The 14,605-nt window shown below is 46.0% G+C and overlaps 1 protein-coding gene across 1 annotated transcript in view; it reads left to right on the top strand.

Annotated features, from left to right (window-relative positions):
• The first annotated feature begins 8,753 nt into the window (after window positions 1-8,753).
• Window positions 8,754-14,605, top strand: part of LOC111970495 (alpha-1-syntrophin) — an 89,642-nt gene continuing 83,790 nt past the window's right edge. Inside the window, exon 1 of the mRNA XM_023997277.2 lies at window positions 8,754-9,102. Within this exon, the coding sequence (XP_023853045.1) occupies window positions 8,820-9,102 (283 nt within the window). The 5' untranslated portion in view covers window positions 8,754-8,819. The remainder of the gene's footprint in view (window positions 9,103-14,605) is intronic.

Raw genomic sequence — 14,605 nt, 5'->3', positions numbered from 1 at the left:
GTGGATTGCTTAAAGTGGCTATGGTAATTTTTACATAATTTCACATACAATTCCCATTTTTAAAAAGTGGCTGGAGTTGAGTCAGTATGTTGGCAGCGGCGCTAAATGTTAGTGGTGGCTGTTTAACAGTCTGATGGCCTTGAGATAGAAGCTGTTTTTTCAGTCTCGTCGGTCCGCTGCTTTTGATGCACCTGTACTGACCTCGCCTTCTGGATGAGTAGCGGGTGAACAGGCAGTGGCTTGGGTGGTTGTTGTCCTTGATGATCTTATGGCCTTCTGTGCATCGGGTGGTGTAGGTGCCTGGAGGCAGGTAGTTTGCCCTGGTGATGCGCGTTCTCGCAGCCTCACTACCCTCTGAGAGAGCTTACGGTTGTGGGCGGAGCAGTTGTGCCTGTACCAGCGGTGATACGCCGACAGGATGCTCTCGATGTGCATTCTGTAGAAGTTTGTGAGTGCTTTTGGTGACAAGCCGAATTTCTTCAGCCTCCTGAGGTTGAAGAGGCCGCTGCTCGCCTTCTTCACAACGCTGTCTGTGTGTGGTGGACCAATTCAGTTTGTCCGTGATGTTGTACACCGAGACGAACTAAAACACTTTCCACCTTCTCCACTACTGACCCGTCGATTTGTGGATAGGGGGTGCTCGCCCTCTGCTGTTTCCTGAAGTCCACAATCATCTCCTTTGTTTGTTGACGTTGAGTGTGAGGTTATTTTCCTCGACACACACTCCGAGGGCCCTCACCTCCTCCCTGTAGGCCGTCGTCGTCGTTGTTGTAATCAAGCCCCACTGTAGTGTCATCCGCAAACTTGATGATCTGAGTTGGAGGCGTGCACTGGCACGAGTCGTGGGTGACAGGGGAGTACAGGAGAGGGCTCAGAACGGACTCCTTGTGGGCCCAGTGTTGAGGTAGCGGGGTGGAAGATGTTGTTACCTACCCTCACCACCTGGGGGCGGCCCGTCCAGGAAGTCCAGGACCCAGTTTGCACAGGGCGGGGTCGAGCCACAGGTCTCGAGCTTGATGACGAGTTTGGAGGGTACTATGGTGTTAAATGCTGAGGCTGTAATCGATGAACACGCATTCCTACATGGGTATTCTCTTGTTCAGATGGGTTAGGGCAGTGTGCAGTGGTGGTTGCGATTGCGTCGTCTGTGGACCTATTGGGTCGGTAAGCAAATTGGAGTGGGTCTAGGGTGTCCGGTAGGGTGGAGGTGATATGGTCATCTGATACTGTCAGGGTTTTCGCTGCTGGTCATTCAAGTCAAGTGCAGGAGAGCAGATATAGGTGATCAGGTGACTTTATTTGCCAAGAGCAATAACAGACGGGCGCAAACAGCTACAACTCAAGCCAACCGGCAAAAGTGACAAGCGCAAAATACCGTCAAGAATACAACCATAAATTTCACCAAAATTTCCCCAATAGGGTACAGGCAATGCCCAGGGTGAAAAAAAACAGACTGGCGCGATACAATAAACACAAAACAAAAACAATTCAACACAAAGACATGGGGGGAACAGAGGAATATATATATGCAGTGTGATTAGGGAATGTAAACCAGGTGTGCGGGGAACAAGACAAAACAAATGGAACAATGAAAAATGGAGCGGCGATGGCTAGAAGACCGGTGACGTTGACCGCCGAACGCCGCCCGAACAAGGAGAGGAGCCGACTTCGGCGGAAGTCGTGACAGATACTGAGATGATAATAATAATAATAATAAACTCAGCATAAAAAGAAACGTCCCTTTTTCAGGATCCTCTCTTTCAAATATAATTTGTAAAAATYCAAAGAACTTCACATATTTTCATTGTAAAGGGTTGAAACACTGTTTCCCATGCTTGTTCAATGAACCATACACAATTAATGAACATGCACCTGTGGAACGGTCGTTAAGACACTAACAGTTTACAGACGGTAGGCAATTAAGGTCACAGTTATGAAAACGTAGGACACTAAAGAGGCCTTTCTACTGACTCTGAAAAACACCAAAAGAAAGATGCCCATGGTCCCTGCTCATCTGCGTGAATGTGCCTTAGGCATGCTGCAAGGAGGCATGAGGACTGCAGATGTGGCCAGGGCAATAAATTGCAATGTCCGTACTGTGAGACACCTAAGACAGCGCTACAGGACGGACAGCTGATCGTCCTCGCAGTGGCAGACAACGTGTAACAACACCTGCACAGGATCGGTACATCCGAACATCACACCTGCAGGACAGGTACAGGATGGCAACAACTACTGCCTGAGTTACACCAGGAACGCACAATCCCTCCATCAGTGCTCAGACTATCCGCAATAGGTTGAGAGAGGCTGGACTGAGGGTTTGCAGGCCTGTTGTAAAGGCCTGTTGTAAAGGTGATGTCCTCACCAGACATCACCGGCAACAACATTGCCTGTTGGCACAAACCCAACATCGCTGGACCAGACAGGACTGGCAAAAAGTGCTCTTCACTGACGAGTCGCGGTTTTGTCTCACCAGGGATGATGGTCGGATTCGCATTTATCGTCGAAGGAATGAGCGTTACACCGAGGCCTGTACTCTGGAGCGGGATCGATTTGGAGGTGGAGGGTCCATCATGGTTTGGGGTGGTGTGTCACAGCATCATCGGACTGAGCTTGTTATCATTGCAGGCAATCTCAATGCTGTGCATTACAGGGAAGTCATCCTCCTCCCTCATGTGGTACCCTTCCTGCAGGCTCATCCTGACATGACCCTCCAGCATGACAATGCCACCAGTTATACAGCTCGTTCTGTGTGTGATTTCCTGCAAGACAGGAATGTCAGTGTTCTGCTATGGCCAGCGAAGAGCCCGGATCTCAATCCTATTGAGCACGTCTAGGACCTGTTGGATCGGAGGGTGAGTGCTAGGGCCATTCCCCCCAGACATGTCTGGGAACTTGCAGGTGCCTTGGTGGAAGAGTGGGGTAACATCTCACAGCAAGAACTGGCAAATCTGTTGCAGTCCATGAGGAGGAGATGCACTGCAGTACTTAATGCAGCTGGTGGCCACACCAGATACTGACTGCTACTTTTGATTTTGACCCCCCTTTGTTCAGGGACACATTATTCAATTTCTGTCAGTCACATGTCTGTGGGACTTGTTCAGTTTATGTCTCAGTTGTTGAATCTTGTTATGTTCATACAAATATTTACACATGTTAAGTTTGCTGAAAATAAATCATTTGACGTGTTGAGCAGGGACATTCTTTTCTTTGCTGAGTTTATGTCTCTACTGTACTTGTCTGTAACTATCAGTCAATCTATTTTCACCTGCACATAATGTTGGTTACCCAGAACTAAAATCTTGCATATTGGTCAGATCCTTGTAGTCTGTTCATGGAGAGATTACATCGCACAAGAGTCTTTCAAATAACAAATAATTTTTACAGTGTTTTAACACAGATTTGCAGCAGTAAATTGTATTGTCAGAACTGGGAAGATTATTCTGCGGTCCCACTTTATAAAAAACTACAACTCAAAAAGGCTTCATACCTTTATTTAACTAGGCAAGTCAGTTAAGAACATACTCTTATTTACAATGACGGTCTACACTGGCCAAACCCGGACAACGCTGGGCCAATTGTTGCACCGCCCTATGGGACTCCCAATCACAGCCGGTTGGGATACAGCCTGGATTTGAACCAGGGTGTCTATAGTGATGCCGCTAGTGCTGAGATGCAGTGCCTAAGACCTCTGCGCCATCGGAGGGTTATGTGTGGTTATGGGTTCTGTCTGTCTGTCTGTCTGTCTGTTTCAAGATCGATCTATCTACACGTCTAACAGGTTAATTTAAATTACCTTTGGAGATTAAGTTACAGTGAAAATCATACATTTATATACACCTTAGCCAAATACATTTATACTAATTGTTCACAATTCCTGACATTTAATCTGAGTAAAAATTCCCTGTTTTAGGTAAATTAGGATCACCACTTTATTTTAAGAATGTGAAATGTCCGAATAATAGTAGAAATAATGATTTATTTCAGCTTTTAATTCTTTCATCACATTCCCATTGGGTCAGAAGTTTGCATACACTCAAATAGTATTTGGTCGTTGCCTTTAAAATGTTTAACTTGGGTCAAACGTTTTGGGTAGCCTTTCCACAAGCTTCCCACAATAAGTTGGGTGAATTTTTGGCCCATTCCTCCTGACAGAGCTGATGTAACTGAGTCAGGTTTGTAGGCCTCCTTGCTCGCACACGCTTTTTCAATTCTGCCCACAAATGTTTTTTCATCCCATTTTTCCTCCAAACATAACGATGGTCATTATGGTCAAACAGTTCTATTTTTGTTTTCATCAGACCAGAGGACATTTCTCCAAAAAGTACGATCTTTGTCCCATGTGCAGTTGCAAACCGTAGTCTGGCTTTTTTATGGCAGTTTTGAGCAGTGGCTTCTTCCTTGCTGAGCGGCCTCAGGTTATGTCGATATAGGACTCGTTTTACTGTGGATATAGATACTTTTGTACCTGTTTCCTCCAGCATCTTTCACAAGGTCCTTTGTTGTGTTCTGGTATTGATTTGCACTTTTCGCACCAAAGTACGTTCATCTCTAGGAGACAGAACGCATCTCCTTCCTGAGCGGTATGACGGCTGTGTGGTCCCATGGTGTTATACTTGCATTACTATGTTTTTTACAGATGAACGTGGTACATTCAGGCATTTGGAAGTTGCTCCCAAGGATGAACCAAGACTTGTGGAGGTCTACACTTTTTTTTCTGAGGTCTTGGCTGATTTCTTTTGATTTTCCCATGATGTCAAGCAAAAGGGCACTGAGTTTGAAGGTAGGCCTTGAATACATCCACAGGTACACCAACAATTCACTCAAATTATGTCAATTAGCCTATCAGAAGCTTCTAAAGCCACACCATCCTTTTCTGATACTTTCCAAGCTGTTTAAAGGCACAGTCAACTTAGTGTATGTAAACTTTTGACCCACTGGAATTGTGATATAGTGAATTATAAGTGAAATATCCTGTCTGTAAACAATTGTTGGAAAATTAATACTGTGTCATGCACAAAGTAGGTGTCCTAACCGACTTGCCCAAACTATAGTTTGTTAACAAGAAATTTTGGACTGGTTGAAAAACGGGTTTTAATGACTCCAACCTAAGTGTATTAAACTTCCGACTTCAACTGTGCTTTGATTTCATGTCTCTCTGTGTGTGTGTGTGTGTGTGGTGTGTGTGTGTGTGTGTGTGTGTGTGTGTGTGTGTGTGTGTGTGTGTGTGTGTGTGGTGTGTGTGTGTGGTGTGTGTGTGTGTGTGTGTGTGTGTGTGTGTGTGTGTGTGTGTGTGTGTGTGTGTTGTGTGTGTGTGTGTGTTGTGTGTGTGTACTGTGGTGTGTGGTGTGGTGTTTGTGTGTTCTTGTGTTGTGTTATTGAAATGGGGGACATTCTTCTGAACTGCTGTACTCAAGACACTATTGGGGTAAACACTTAATCCTATGGTGCATGGAGTGGGGTGGGGGGTGGGTACAAAGGGTGCTGGGGGCATTTATGTGGCTTGGCTTTGTATCATATGAATATGTATCACCATAACAAAGTCAGGGGATAGCTGAAGTTGAACGCAGAGTCACACTGACATCACGGCCTGTATTACCAAAGAGTCTCAGAGTAGGAATGCTGATCTAGGATCAGATCCCCCTCTGTCCATGTAATGTAATTCATTATTATCTAAAAGGAAAAACCGCTCCTAGATCGGCATTCCTAATCAAATATCAAATATGGGCCCAGGTTTTGTCGTCTCCAGACTACATAAACCACCAAGCGGTGGGGCCCTCCTTATCCACATATTCTCTAATCTGTCTCCTCATTTCAGTATTGCATAAAAAACATCAACATCTATTTTAATGTAAAGTATTGTAGTTATAGCTGAGGTCAGAGGTCAGCCCACATGGCTACATTTAGCTTTTTCTGGCTACTTCCGAATTTTCTCTTCTTTCTCCCAAAGTGTGCACTTGTTCAATTCCCTTCACTGGTTTAAAAATACTATGGTGGAAACTCCCCACCCACCTTTACATTTTAGATTGGGAACACTTGTTCTGTATATGCATTCATTATGTGTCGCATTAGTGACACCCCAGGATGAGCAAAGACAACAGTCTCCTATGTATGGAGACAGTCTCCTATGGTCCCGTGTGGCTCAGTTGGTAGAGCATGGCGCTTGCAACGCCAGGGTTGTGGGTTCATTCCCCACGGGGGGACCAGGATGAATATGTATGAACTTTCCAATTTGTAAGTCGCTCTGGATAAGAGCGTCTGCTAAATGACTTAAATGTAAATGTAAAATGTAAAGATACCATAGACTTACGTGGAGACACACGCGCTAGCTAGGTTCAACCACCAGAGGGTGGCAAACGCTTGAAAAACCCAAGAAATGGGATCTAAAAAGCTATTGAACTACTTTGGAGTATTTCCCAGTGTCTTTCTTACTTTTAATTTTCTATTTGCCACAGATCACGAGCTATGGGCCTGTGAGCACAAAGTATCAATTATTAGCTTTCCAAAAATGTATAGGTGAAACCATATACAGAATACGCTTCTAAGTGTTTTGCACTGACAGATGTTCTATTGGAGTTATTTTACGGCAAACTCTTTCCTCACGATGTGTGTTATCGTGTCTTAAAGGTAGACCGCATTCAACTTGAAGGGACTCCATTAGTGTAGTTCCTTCCTGTATCCTTGTAAGGGGTGTAGCAGTACAAAAAACTACATTAACTAGAGAGAGAGGGACAGACATGCGGGTTGAAGCTCCACGTTCTAAATCGGGGTAACTGTTTCACCTGCTGCCTAGTAACAGACGCAGCGCAGCAGCGCATTTACAGCTAGACTATAGTTTGACAGACAAGCTCCTTTCTCGCGACTGTCTGGGATGTGTTCCAAATTGCAAACCTGTTCCCTATGTGGTGCGCAGGTTAGCGTTTTTCGTCATGAATCTTGTTCTGGAGGAAGCTCTGCAGAGTAGTCACTAGCTGGCACAGCCACTAAGTCATACATACAATCAGATTTTAAACCGAACCATAAACTTAACCACACTGCTAACACTAATGCCTATAACCCAAACCTTAAATTAAGACCAAAAAGCAAATTTTTGTTTTCATGAATTTGAACAATATTGTCAATTTTGACTTTTCAGCTGGCCTACCTAAGGGGTAATCGCTCAGTTCTGCCTCCAGCACAAGACTCATGACAATTAACGTCAACCTGCATGTAATGCACTACTTTTGACCAGAGCAACCAGAAACCTATAGGGCCCTGGCAAAAAGTGCAGGGAATAGGGTGCCATTTGGTATCTGTTCTCTGTACTAAGAGCACACTCCCCTCACCCCTCAGTAATCCACATGTTGTCTGCCTTAGGCTCTTCGGAGTAATTGGCACATAGGGTTGTTATTGATTAAGTTTCAGAGCCCCATACTACATCCTCGTCTACAGCATGGTGTTAACTTCTTTTGAGGAAGGGCCATATGCTAAGAGCCCAAGAAGAGGTCAATATAGKCTGTATCCCAAATGGCACCCTATTCCCTATATAGTGCACTGCTGTTAACCAGGACCCATAGGGGTCTAATAGTGAAAAGAGTACTGTTTTTGGCTTAGTGAGATGGTTGGGATGGTTGTCTCCTATAAAACAGTTTATAGGTTATTGATGATCCTATTATACAGGCAATTTTAATCTCAAAGTGGACTGAGTTGCTATTTCTCAGCACTTTTATAAAGTAGGCCTATGCTTCACTTTCTTCATTGAATGTGTGTTTTTTATATACTTAAACAAAATGGATACATATCATGTCTTTCCTTTAACCTTTTGAGGTGCAAAACTGTAGTGGACTATTAGGCTATAATGTAAATGAATCATATAAAGTTTCCCCCTGGTAGAATTCAACATCATCACTAAAGTGGGATTGTATTGTAAAACATTTTGGCTAAAGATAATGGGATATTATACCACCATTAGATACAATGCAACATCATACAAATCATGTATGTTTCATACAAGTGTAAAGAACAAGTTATAACATGACATTGTGGCTCCCGAGTGGCACAGCGGTCAAAGGCACTGCATCTCAGTGCTTGAGGCGTCACTACAGACACCCTGGTTCGAGTCCAGACTGTATCACAACCGGCCACGATTGGGTGTCTCATAGGGTGGTGCACAATTGGCCCAGTGTCAACAGGGTTCGGCTGGTGATGGCTGTTATTGTAATAAAGAATTTGTTCCCTAACGACACTGGGACTCCCAATCACGACTGGAATCGAACCAGGGTTTATAGTGATGCCTCTAGCAGTGCCTTAGACACCTGCGCCACTCCGGAGCCACAATTGCTGGACTGGTGTCCGAGTCCTGGTTGTGGCTACCCCGAATTCGCTACAATATCAATATTTTTTTATCAGAGAAAACATCAATCTTATATTAAAATATTTAWTATAAGATTAAAAAAATATAAGATTAAAATATTTGACCCATCAAAAGCATTGTTAGCAGTAGTTTGATTTGGTAGGCTACTGCAGCCTTTGATTCTTGTTAAATCGGCATGTCTGTCAATAGAATGATTTCTAACACTTTATTGTGGTTTTTATGAAGAAATATGAAAGTCCAGCACCAATTAACGATTTTCATCGACAAAAAACATGTTGGCCACACTGCAACAACTTTGTTCATTAATTAATGAAAAGAATTCTGCTCAATGAACTTTCGAGTATGATATTGCAAAACATCTTGGAATAGGAGAGGGAGTTGGAGGGGGCTGGGTCTACTGCCTTACCCCTATCTCTTTACACGACTGCCAACCCGTCTATAGAGTTATTCCAGGAATGTGTTGAACATGGCTGCCGCGATGAAGGCACAGAAAACTGGACTGTTGGAACTTCGAGTTACCGTGGACCGTTGGATCCGTGTATTAGCCACACTTACGGAGGAGACTTTAACCGTGAGCCCCGGAGAGGTCGCCGAAGAACCAGTGAAACCCAACCCAACTCCCGCCGGTGACATTAATGGAGACCCAGCCAACCTCAGCTCCTTTCCCGTCCCAGAAACGATCACTAACGTTAAGCGCACGGTGAGAGTTACAAAGCAAGATGTGGGAGGACTTGGAATTAGTATTAAAGGTAAGTCCAACATGGTGCGCTATTAAACAATACTCTAAAACATGTATTTGGTCCCTTTTCTAAATGTAACTATGTAAACTACCCGACACTTGGATTAGAATGACCTAAAAGTAAATGCTGAAAGTAGCCTACTAAAATTATCCCTCACCGAAGACTTCAACTCTTCAAAGGTCAGTCATTGGGTTGAAGGTTTTCGTGCTGTATGTATTGCACTAGATAGACTACGCCTATTTATCAAAATTCTAACAGCGGAAACCTATTGAAAGAACACATCACAAACTATTCTCACCAAGACCAGCCCTATCAGTTCATCATGAAAGTATCCCAATAACCCGTGCAACGTTGCAAGCAACTGTATTTATTTAGACATTTTATTTTGATGACCTGATTCTCTCTCTAAACACGTTATATGACAGGGTAAAGATAGTCAGCCAGGAAAGTTCGAAGTTGGTAAGGCTGCATGGTAACTTTTAGTGAAAGCTAGTCTATCTGCCATGTAATAATGGCATGTAGTGAACTCTTCATATAGAAATAAAAGCTGCTGTTATGCAAGCACCACTGTGAAATAGTTACATGATGTCATGGGAGTGAAATGTTGTCTAATGTATTCCCCTGGGAATTTGGAGCCAGAGTCTGAAATCCATACCAAAAGCTGACATTTAAGATGCTATGGCAGTCTACTACATCAAACAAGTAGGCTAAGGTCCATATGTCGTATTGAATAAGAAAATCTATTTATTACATGATTTTTCTTTCAAATACTGTGTTTACAAGTTATTATTCCCAACATTGAAATGTCTCCGAATAGTCCATGGTCTGTTTGGAGTATTGCTCAATCAAAGTTATGGCTCAAACTTGTGATTGGGAGGCAATGATCTTCCTGCGTCATCAAAATCGAAAAGCAAGTCAACAAAAACCCTTTGAGACACACCCTTTTCATCTAGGCTACTGGATTATCTACTGTACACCACTCAGGGCACAATTGAAAATGAGATTCTGGTCTCAATTGGGCTCCCTGATTAAATAAAAGTTAATAAAACATTTGTATATATATTTAAAAAACTGTAGCGTGCACATGCAATCAGATACATTGATGAAACATGCTTGTAGGAAGAGCAAGACTTTTGAGGTCTCAAGCAGAAAATACAGAATACGACCCTACTCCTGTGTGTGTGTGTGTGTGTGTGTGTGTGTGTGTGTGTGTGTGTGTGTGTGTGTGTGTGTGTGGTGTGTGTGTGTGTGTGTGTGTGTGTGTGTGTGTGTGTGTGTGTGTGTGTGTGTGTGTGTGTGTGTGTGTGTGTGTGTGTGTGTTGGGTGCTGTGTGTGTGTGTGTGTGTGTGTGTGTGTGTGTGTGTGTGTGTGTGTGTGTGTGTGTGTGTGTTAGAGAAGGGGGTGAGGGGAGTTCAACCCCTTCAACATCACTTAATCTAGAGAATAACATTCCTGTGCTCAGTTATGTTTTAGTAGCTCAGGTGAAAAAAACTATTTCCTCCACAATCTTCTGCCCACCTGTAAGAACAGGCAGCTGCCACTCAGATCTCCAAACATGGTGTCTCAGATCTCCCACATGGTGGTGGTGGCCTATAGCCTCAGCTGTCACTCAGATTCTCCCAACATGGTGTCTCAGATCTCCCAACATGGTGTGGTGACCTATAGCCTCAGCTGTCACTCAGATCTCCCAACATGGTGTGGTGACCTATAGCCTCAGCTGTCACTCAGATCTCCCAACATGGTGCTCAGATCTCCCAACATGGTGGGTGACCTATAGCCTCAGCTGTCACTCAGATCTCCAACATGGTGTGGTGGCCTATAGCCTCAGCTGTCACTCAGATCTCCCAACATGGTGTGGTGGCCTATAGCCTCAGCTGTCACTCAGATCTCCCAACATGGTGTGGTGGCCTATAGCCTCAGCTGTCACTCAGATTCCCAACATGCTGTCACTCAGCTCTCCCAACATGGTGTCACTCAGATCTCCAACATGGTGTCTCACATCTCCCAACATGGTGTGGTGGCCATAGCCTCAGCTGTCACTCAGATCTCCCAACATGGTGTCTCAGATCTCCCAACATGGTGTGGTGACCTATAGCCTCAGCTGTCACTCAGATCTCCCAACATGGTGTGGTGACCTATAGCCTCAGCTGTCACTCAGATCTCCCAACATGGTGTGGTGGCCTATAGCCTCAGCTGTCACTCAGATCTCCCAACATGCTGTCACTCAGCTCTCCCACATGGTGTCACTCAGATCTCCCAACATGGTGTCTCACATCTCCAACATGGTGTGGTGGCCTATAGCCTCAGCTGTCACTCAGATCTCCCAACATGGTGTCTCAGATCTCCCAACATGGTGTGGTGACCTATAGCCTCAGCTGTCACTCAGATCTCCCAACATGGTGTGGTGACCTATAGCCTCAGCTGTCACTCAGATCTCCCAACATGGTGTCTCAGATCTCCCAACATGGTGTGGTGACCTATAGCCTCAGCTGTCACTCAGATCTCCCAACATGGTGTGGTGGCCTATAGCCTCAGCTGTCACTCAGATTCCCAACATGGTGTGGGTACTATAGCCTCAGCTGTCACTCAGATCTCCCAACATGGTGTGGTGGCCTATAGCCTCAGCTGTCACTCAGATCTCCCAACATGGTGTGGTGACCTATAGCCTCAGCTGTCACTCAGATCTCCCAACATGGTGTGGTGGCCTATAGCCTCAGCTGTCACTCAGATCTCCCAACATGGTGTGGTGACCTATAGCCTCAGCTGTCACTCAGATCTCCCAACATGGTGTGGTGGCCTATAGCCTCAGCTGTCACTCCAGATCTCCCACACATGGTGTGGTGACCTATAGCCTCATCTGTCACTCGATCTCCCAACATGGTGTGGTGGCCTATAGCCCTCAGCTGTCACTCAAATCTGCCAACATGGTGTGGTGGCCTATAGCCTCAGCTGTCACTCAAAATCTGCCAACATGGTGTGGTGGTCTATAGCCTCATCTGTCACTCAGATCTCCCAAATGGTGTGGTGGCCTATTGCCTCAGCTGTCACTCAGATCTCCCAACATGGTGTCTCAGATCTCCCAACATGGTGTGGTGACCTTAGCCTCAGCTGTCACTCAGATCTCCCAACATGGTGGGGTGACCTATAGCCTCAGCTGTCACTCAGATCTTCCAACATGGTGTGGTGACCTATAGCCTCAGCTGTCACTCAGATCTCCCAACATGGTGTCTCAGATCTCCCAACATGGTGTGGTGACCTATAGCCTCAGCTGTCACTCAGATTCTCCCAACATGGTGTGGTGACCTATAGCCTCAGCTGTCACTCAGATCTCCCAACATGGTGTGGTGGCTTATAGCCTCAGCTGTCACTCAGATCTCCCAACATGCTGTCACTCAGATCTCCCAACATGGTGTGGTGCCTATAGCCTCAGTGTACGATCTCCCAATGGTGGGTGGTCTATAGCTCAGCTGTCACTCAGATCTCCCAACATGGTGTGGTGCCTATAGCCTCAGCTGTCACTCAGATCTCCCCAACATGGTGTGGTGCCTATAGCCTCAGCTGTCACTCAGATCTCCCAACATGGTGTGGTGGCCTATAGCCTCAGCTGTCACTCAGATCTCCCAACATTGGTGTGGTGGCCTATAGCCTCAGCTGTCACTCAGATCTCCCAACATGGTGTGGTGGTCTATAGCCTCAGCTGTCACTCAGATCTCCCAACATGGTGTGTGGCCTATAGCCTCAGCTGTCACTCAGATCTTCCAACATGGTTGTTTGACCTATAGCCTCAGCTCACTCAGATCTCCCAACATGGTGTGGTGGCCTATAGCCTCAGCTGTCACTCAGATCTCCCAACATGGTGTGGTGGCCTATAGCTCAGCTGTCACTCAGATCTCCCAACATGGTGTGGTGCCTATAGCCTCAGCTGTCACTCAGATCTCCCAACATGGTGTGGTGGCCTATAGCCTCAGCTGTCACTCAGATCTCCCAACATGGTGTGGTGACCTATAGCCTCAGCTGTCACTCAATCTCCCAACATGGTGTGGTGACCTATAGCCTCAGGTGTCACTCAGATCTCCAAATGGTGATCAGATCTCACAACATGGTGTGGTGGCCTATAGCCTCATTGTCCACTCAAGATCTCCCAACATGGTGTGGTGGCCTATAGCCTCAGCTATCACTCAGATCTCCCAACATGGTGTGGTGACTCTATGCCTCAGCTATCACTCAGATCTCCCAACATGGTGTGGTGGCCTATAGCCTCAGCTGTCACTCAGATCTTCCAACATGGTGTCTCAGATCTCCCAACATGGTGTGGTGACCTATAGCCTCAGCTGTCACTCAGATCTCCCAACATGGTCTGGTGGCCTATAGCCTCAGCTGTCACTCAGATCTTCCAACATGGTGTCTCGATCTCCCAACATGGTGTGGTGGCCTATAGCCTCAGCTGTCACTCAGATCTCCAAACATGGTGTGGTGACCTATAGCCTCAGCTGTCACTCAGATCTCCCAACATGGTGTGGTGGCCTATAGCCTCAGCTGTCACTCAGATCTCCAACATGCTGTCACTCAGATCTCCAACATGGTGTGGTGGCCTATAGCCTCAGCTGTCACTCAGATCTCCCAACATGGTGTGGTGGCCTATAGCCTCAGCTGTCACTCAGATCTCCCAACATGGTTGTGGTGGCCTATAGCCTCAGCTGTCACTCAGATCTTCCAACATGGGGTGGTGACCTATAGCCTCAGCTGTCACTCAGATCTCCCAACATGGTGTGGTGGCCTATAGCCTCAGCTGTCACTCAGATCTCCCAACATGCTGTCACTCAGATCTCCCAACATGGTGTGGTGGCCTTATAGCCTCAGCTGTCACTCAGATCTCCCAACATGGTGTGGTGGCCTATAGCCTCAGCTGTCACTCAAATCTCCCAACATGGTGTGGGTGCCTATAGCCTCAGCTGTCACTCAGATCTCCCAACATGGTGTGGTGACCTATAGCCTCAGCTGTCACTCAGATCTCCCAACATGGTGTGGTGGCCTATAGCCTCAAGCTGTCACTCAGATCTCCCAACATGGTGTGGTGGCCTATAGCCTCAGCTGTCACTCAGATCTCCCAACATGGTGTCTCAGATCTCCCAACATGGTGTGATGCGCCTATAGCCTCAGCTGTCCACTCAGATCTCCCAACATGGTGTGGTGGCCTATAGCCTCAGCTGTCACTCAGATCTCCCAACATGGTGTGGTGGCCTATAGCCTCAGCTGCTCCTCTCAGATCTCCCAAATGGTGTGGTGGACCTATAGCCTCAGCTGTCACTCAGATCTCCCAACATGGTGTGGTGAGCCTATAGCCTCAGCTGTCACTCAGATCTCCCAACATTGGTGTGGTGACCTATAGCCTCAGCTGTCACTCAGATCTCCCAACATGGTGTGGTGCCTATAGCCTCAGCTGTCACTCAGATCTCCCAACATGGTGGTGCATGCACTGCAGTTCATGGGCCTTGCCTCAGCTGTCCACTCA

Source organism: Salvelinus sp. IW2-2015, linkage group LG11 (assembly GCF_002910315.2).
Source record: "Salvelinus sp. IW2-2015 linkage group LG11, ASM291031v2, whole genome shotgun sequence".
Taxonomy (NCBI): Eukaryota; Metazoa; Chordata; class Actinopteri; order Salmoniformes; family Salmonidae; genus Salvelinus; species Salvelinus sp. IW2-2015.
This window is presented reverse-complemented; position numbering and strand designations above follow the sequence as displayed.